Below are 7,429 nucleotides of genomic sequence, written 5' to 3' on the forward strand. Positions count from 1 at the left end.
CATGCAGTTAAGAAGGGGATTATTCTAAAAATGCCTGTGCTAGAAACATTCTTATTTTATTAATCAGGAAACAAGGTATAAAGCTAAGAAGAGAGTGCCTTGAGTGATTAAAAATAGGAAAAAACCCAAAACAGATTTTCCTTTGACTCTGGACTCCCTGATGATTAAACTAGTATTCTATGTAGCTTCTTAATCAGGTCACATTAATGCCAATTCTTATTGTCCAAGCTTGCATTGTCATTTTGGGATGACCAGTGGTTCAGATATATGTTTAGAGGCAGAGGAAGCGTATGCATGATTCAAAGCCCCACGTGGTAGAGGTTAAAGAAGTTTAGTTACTCAGTCTGTCCTGATGTGTACTACTGGAGTTCAAAATCTGAGCACGGATTGCAAGAGTGTTACAGAATTACAGTTACTCTTGTTCCTGGTGATACTCAGTCACGAGGGTAATTAGTGAAACAATGGTGACCGTGTAGAAAAATGTCTTCCATGTCATTCCACCAGTAAATGGCGATTTTTCAGAAGTAGACAAGGAAATCTGATGAGCATCTCAGGAAAGACCTGTTTGAGTGATCAGTAGCGAGTGTGTGAGTCCGTGTGGACCTACTCAGCCCTCTCCATTCCACTTCTATGCTTGTTGTGTCTACAAGTCTCTGCAGAGGGAATTCCAGGTAAGGTAATGCTGGGGCTTGAGGTGTCCAGGAAACTTTTATTAGACGCTAGGGCATCCCATGGCATTGTCATTCCTCATCTCTTTAGTCACTGGGTGATATTCAGTCAGTCCATGAAGAAAGTTGCCAGAGAAGGCAGAAGAAAAAGTCATGCAAGGGCAACAAAACAGAATGGGAAATGATCAGGAAATTCGTCGTAGAGAGCATGAATCAGGTGATGGAAAAGCTTACACTCTGGAGCCTTACAGAGAAAGATGGAAATGGGGGAGGAAGGAGATAGGGGAGAGTATGGATACTGAAGTAAAAGTGAAATATGTGATCTTTTGACTGGGTTGGAGTGATTGGAGGAAGCATGGAGAAAGTTGGGCTCTTAGTCCCCAAGGGGCTAAATCTGAAATAACAATATGAGGTGGTGGCCAAAAAGAGAATCCTAGGCTGCATTAATGTGGAGAGAAAGAATAATAAATTGGACCTCTTTCTTACTGGTCAAATTTTACTCTGAAGAATACATTGAGTTCTGAGTTAGTCTGCTTTAAAATTTAAGTAGATAATCTGGAATGCTTGAAAATCTAGGGAAATGTTCAGGAGGAAAAACACAAAGAGAGATGGTGTGGATATTTTGGGGGTCAATTTGGACAACTGTTCATTTGAGTTGGGCTTCATCATGGAGACCAAGCTATCATTATGATCAGTAGAGCAATAGAACAGAATAGAATTTATCGAATTCATGTAAGAATTCGATAAAGGGCTAACTGGAATATCTGGTGGATTTAATGTTCTAATCCTAGTTTTATCAGCCTGATTTGAAGGTCTCGGGTCTACCTAGGACATATCTCTTATTTGTGTTCAGGTGCATACATATGGTGGCTTTGTTATGTGTCTACTTGGCACTTGTATACGCAACTCTTTAAACCATACTTGATCTCCAGATAAAGACAATACCTAGTTCCTCTTCCACCTAACATGATACACATATCCCATGGACAACCCAAGACATATTAACATTTTCCTAAGAAGAGGATATAAAACACACCAAGTATTTCCCCATAAGAGGATACAAAATCTCCTTTTCATCTTTATATGAAATTCACTCTACTATCTCATTTATACTCCCTCTTCTAGCCTATAATTTAAATACTGAAACTGAGGGTTGCTGGGGTGGGGTAGGGGAGTAGAGAGAGGGTGGTGGGGTTATGGACATTGGGAAGGGTATGTGCTATGGTGAGTGCTGTGAAGTGTGTAAGCCTGACAATTCACAGACCTGTACCCCTGGGGCTAATAATACATTATATGTTAATAAAAATTTAAAAAATTATTAAATATAAGAAAATACTGAGATATGAAGTTAACTATAAATATATCTGATGTTAGGGAAAGGGATGACCAAGGGGAAGAAAAACAAAACATAGGGGTAATATATGTATGCAAAATGTTCATATCAAAATAAGGAAGAAATGCCTATAACTATGATACGATTTGTTTCTGCAGCTGCTCTCCTGGTCATGGTAGGTGTTTATAACTATCTTTTACTTCCCACTCTATATTCCCTTTGTCCACTGTTGGTCATGCTTCCTTGTATGTGGAGTGACCCAAACCTACCTTCCTGAAGGATCTGGGCCATTAGCAGCATTGGGTTGTTACAGTTTTCCACTGACTTTTATCACAGGACATTTGAACCCAGAGAGGCACCCTAGAAAATATCCTACATTCCTGACATGCTCCTCCATATCCCCATGGTGTAGGAACAACTCAGTTTCTCCTTACTAGTCAGGAGCAATCACACCCAACCTGTAGAATAACCTCCTTTGCTTGTTGGTTCAGTGATATGAGGAGCCCAAAGTGACGGGTGCCAATCTCGACACTCAGGAAGGGGAATCACTGTTGTGTTACCTGGTGGAAGAATCTCTCCCTTTGGAAATAAGACCTCTAAACCAGCAAAGGCTTAAAGTGCAGGGACAGGAAGCAAAAATTTTGCTGGTGGATCACAGTGATAGGCATTATAGTGAGAAGACTCACTCCCATTCCCACTGCTTGATTCCTGGTCCTGCGAACCCTCGTGATGGGAGAAACAGCACCATAAGCTGGGTGCAGATTTAAAGCACATAGCACATCCTGGAAGATACCGGCAATGGGAAGTGTTGCCAACTAGCTGTTGCTGTAACTGAGTCTTCAAAAGGCTGTTCTATTGCTCTACTGTTTAATCAAGTCAGTTGTTTCAGGATGATAGAGCATGTGGTAAGACTATTAGATTCCGTGAGCAAGGGCCCAATCCCACACTTCATTTGCGGTGAAATGAGTTCCTTAGTCAGAAGCAATACTTCTTGGAATACCATTATGCTGAACAAAGCGTTCTCTCAGTCCACAGATGGTAACTGTGACAGTAGCTCTGTAGGCAAGGAAGGCAAAACCATGTCTGAAGTGCCTATTCCAGTCAGAACAAAGTACTGTCCCTCCCACAATGGAAGCAGTCTAACATAATCAGTCTGCCACCAAGGAGTTGGCTGATTGCCCTGGGGAATGCTGCCATATCAGGGACTCTGTGTTGTTCTGTTGTTGGCCGACTGGGAACCCAGTGGTGGCGGTAGCTAGACTGGTCTTGGTGAGTGGAGGTCCACGTTGCTGAGCCCATGTGTAGCCTCCATCCCTGCTGTTCTTGTGAGTCCATTGGCAGGAACAGGAGTGACCAAAAGAGTGCTAACTGATGTCCACAGAACGGGTTGGGACTTAGATAGGATGACTTTTGTGTAATGGGCATGGTTTTATATCAATATCTACTTTATACAAATACTTATATGAATATTATATTGTATATGAATAGTATGTGAATGTCTTGCACATTTTTGGTTGTATGCAGGATAGTTATGTTAGGCAGAAGGATGACTTTGTTGTGTTCATCGGCTTAAGGAGATATGGATGAATGTCAAACCCACAGGGGATGGGCTCTGGTGGTCTTGTAATGTGTCAGTGTGGTTAGGGGGAACTACATTCCTCAGAATTCCCATTTTTGTGCATTTCTGGAGAAAGCAGGCCATAGGAGAGATTCCGAGGGAGATTTAGAGGGCGGAACGGAAGCAGCCATTTTGTAGTTGACGTATGTTGTTGCTGATCTGCTGACTTAACCTCATCAGTGTGAAGCAGTAACTGGACATGTGGTTGTTCTACCTCCCCCTGGATCCTCCTTCAGCTTCTCTGACTTTTGGGCCAGGCGTGCATGGTTAGCTTCACTAGGAAGAGCCCCAGCTTCTGCAAAATAACCACACCACCAATTCCAGAGGCAACAAGAACATGGGTTTCAGTCTGCCTTTGTGGAGTTATGATAGCTCATGCTTGTGGGTTCCAGCCTGCCCTTGATCTAAAACACTTTATATCCGTTTTCCCTTCCTTACCACTTGTCCTATGGACTCAAAGTTCCACTGTCAGACGCAAAGATGAGAGCCTTATATAGACTGCTTAACCAGCTTTCACAATTGTGTAAGGCCAAATTTCTGAACAATCCATTAAGTGTATATGTATATACATTTATACGTATAAAAACTATATAAATATATATTATAAAATAGTATATATCTAATAACTATAGAATTTTGTGTATATATACATATACATATATATGTATATATGTATATGTATATATACACACGCATTTCTTCCTTAATGAGAAGACTCTTGTTTTGAAGTTTGATACTTAATAGAATCTAGATATTCTGGAATTTCAGAGTTTGTGTAGAACTATTTGAACTAAAATAACTATTTTTTTATTAAAAAACTATTTAGTTTTTATATTGAACTAAAATAACTATTTGAAGTTATTTTTTTAAGTTATTTCAATAATTAGAGCTGTTGAAGAATCAGAAATAGAAAAAAATTCTCTTCACAAATGCTTTGGTAGATCAAAAGGTGCTTATTGCCAGGTGTGTATTTCTGCTATCACGCTTCATCTCTGCTTCCTCTTTCCCCAGAGACTGAGAGAGGAGAGATGTGGCAGAGGAATCAGACCTCTCTGGCAGACTTCATCCTTGAAGGCCTCTTTGATGACTCTCTTGCCCACCTTTTCCTTTTCTCCTTAACCATAGTGGTCTTCCTTATTGCAGTGAGTGGCAACACGCTCACTATTCTCCTCATCTGTGCTGATGCCCAGCTTCATACGCCCATGTACTTCCTGCTCAGCCAGCTCTCTCTCATGGACCTGATGCATGTCTCCACCACCATCCCGAAGATGGCTACCAACTACCTCTCTGGCAAGAAGACCATCTCCTTTGTGGGCTGCGCTACCCAGCACTTCCTCTATTTGTCTCTGGGTGGTGCTGAGTGTATTCTCTTGGCTCTCATGTCCTATGACCGCTATGTTGCCATTTGTCATCCACTTCGTTATACTGTTCTCATGAACAGGAGGGTGGGACTGATGATGGCTGTCATGTCGTGGTCGGGAGCATCTCTAAACTCTCTAATTCACACAACGATCTTGATGCACTTCCCTTTCTGTGGGTCTCGAAGAATCCACCACTTCTACTGTGAGTTTCCAGCTGTTGTGAAGCTGGTGTGTGAAGACATCACTGTTTATGAGATGTTAGTGTACATCAGCAGCATCATACTTCTCCTCTTCCCCATTTTCCTGGTTTCTACATCCTATGCCTTTATCCTTTGCAGTGTCATTCGGATGCGTTCAGCTGGGAGTAAGAGAAATGCCTTTGCCACTTGTAGTTCTCACTTCGTTGTGGTTTCCTTCTGGTTTGGTGCCTGCATCTTCTCATACATGAGGCCCAGGTCCCAGCACACTCCACTGCAAGACAAAATTGGTTCTGTGTTCTATAGCATTATTACTCCCACGCTGAATCCTTTGATTTATACTCTCCGGAATAAGGATGTGGCTAAGGCTCTGAGAAGAGTGCTGGGGAGAGATATTCTCACTCAGATACAGTAATTGACATTGCCCTGAATATAAGAGTGGAATGGGGTAAGCTCCCTAGGTTGATCTGCATAAACCTCTACGCTCTTCAAGAGTTCAGAAGACCTGAACTTCAAGAGTTCAGATCCCTGATGACTACTGCAAAAATAAAGTGGTGAACACATAATTCCAGTATTCTAACTTGCTCTCAGGCATCTAAGTACTGTAGACTATTGTCTTTGTCCATTTGGCCTGCTATCACAAAAATACCATAGGATAGGTGGCTTCAACAACAAAACATTTTATTTTCTCACAGTTCTGGAGGCTGAGAAATCCAGGATCAACGTTTAAAATTGCTAGACACTCTCTCATTTCCTTTTGATTTCTTTAAAAATGTAACCTTGCCAAAACATGCTTTCCTAAGGGAAATAAGTGAGATAGAGAAAGACAAATACCATATGATTTCACTCATATGTGGAATTTAAGAAACAAAACAGATGGACATATGGGAGGGGGGAAATAAAGAGAAGGAAACAAATCATAACCCACTCTTAACGAAGAGAACAAACACAGGGTTGATGGAGGTGGGTGGGGGATGGGCTAGATGGGTGAAGGGGATTAAGGGGTGCACTTGTGATGAGCACTGGGTGCTGTATATAAGTGATGTACCTCTGAATTTTACTCCTGAAACCAATATTGCACTATATGTTAACTAGAATTTAAATAAAAAATTGGGAAAAAGGAAAAAAAATAAAACAGCACTCTGCATCTTCTGTCCCCTGCTATTTCATAATACTACTTTGCATAATGTTGCATATTAATTTATTTTTTAAAGATTTTATTTATCTGAGACAGAGAGAGAGCAGAAGCAGGGGGAAAAGCAGAGGTAGAGGGAAAAGCAGGCTTCCTGCTGAGCAAGGAGCCCAACGAGAGGCTCCATCCCAGGACCTTTGATTCCAGGACCCTGGCATCATGACTTGAGCCAAAGGCAGATGCTTAATGACTGAGCCACCCAGGCGCCCCATATTGATGGTCTTACTAGAATGTGAGCTCCCAAGGTCAAGGACTTGACTTTGCTTACTTTTGTCTCGCCAGACCCAAGAAAAGAGCCTGATAAGAAATAGGTATTCAGCAGCGATTTCTGGCACAGATCAATAAACAAAAGGAACCTAGACTATCCCACATGACATTAATGATATTTAACTCAGAAAGGGGAAGAAATTATAAAAATGAGTAATACAGTAGATGGCTTTGGCTGACATTCTTGGCCTCAGAGAGCCAGAAGTTAATTCCACACAAATACAGAGAGGTCTGACATCTCAGTGAACTTCTCTGGGGTCTAATGTTCTGAGGGATTCCAAAGTGAGGACAAATTTCTCTATCTTGCTTCCCTATTAGTTAAAAAAAGTCATAAATCCCTAGGACCATCTTCAGAAGAATAAGAGTTTAAGTCTGAAAGTTACACTCTTTTTCACAAGAAAATATTTTCTTTTTGAGAAATAGCTTTTTTGGGGGGGGGATTCTATAAAATGAGTCACCAGTTGTGTGCCTAAGAATGCCTAGGAATGAAATAAGAAAGTGAAAGATTTGTATGCTGAAAAGACAACCTATGGAATGAGAGAAGGTATTTATTTATAAGCCATACATCTGATATGGGTTAATATCAGGGCATATAAAGAATGACAACAACACAACAACAGTAAAATAAGCATATTTTAAAAATAAGCAAAGGACTTGAATAGAAATTTCTCCAAACAAGTTATACAAGTGACCAACAAGCACATGAAAAGATGCTCACCATCACTAATCTTTAGGGATATGATTAGGAAAAAAATCAACTCAAACCGGATTAAAGACTTGTAAGTAAGACCTG

At 40.9% G+C, this 7,429-nt stretch overlaps 1 protein-coding gene across 1 annotated transcript; it reads left to right on the forward strand.

Annotated features, from left to right (window-relative positions):
* The first annotated feature begins 4,647 nt into the window (after positions 1-4,647).
* On the forward strand, positions 4,648-5,592 carry LOC123933465 (olfactory receptor 2AE1-like). Its single transcript, XM_045992655.1, has one exon. The coding sequence runs from the start codon at positions 4,648-4,650 to the stop codon at positions 5,590-5,592; it is 945 nt and encodes a 314-aa protein (XP_045848611.1).
* The last annotated feature ends 1,837 nt before the right edge of the window (positions 5,593-7,429 follow it).

This window comes from Meles meles, chromosome 21 (genome assembly GCF_922984935.1).
Source record: "Meles meles chromosome 21, mMelMel3.1 paternal haplotype, whole genome shotgun sequence".
In the NCBI taxonomy this organism is placed as follows: Eukaryota; Metazoa; Chordata; class Mammalia; order Carnivora; family Mustelidae; genus Meles; species Meles meles.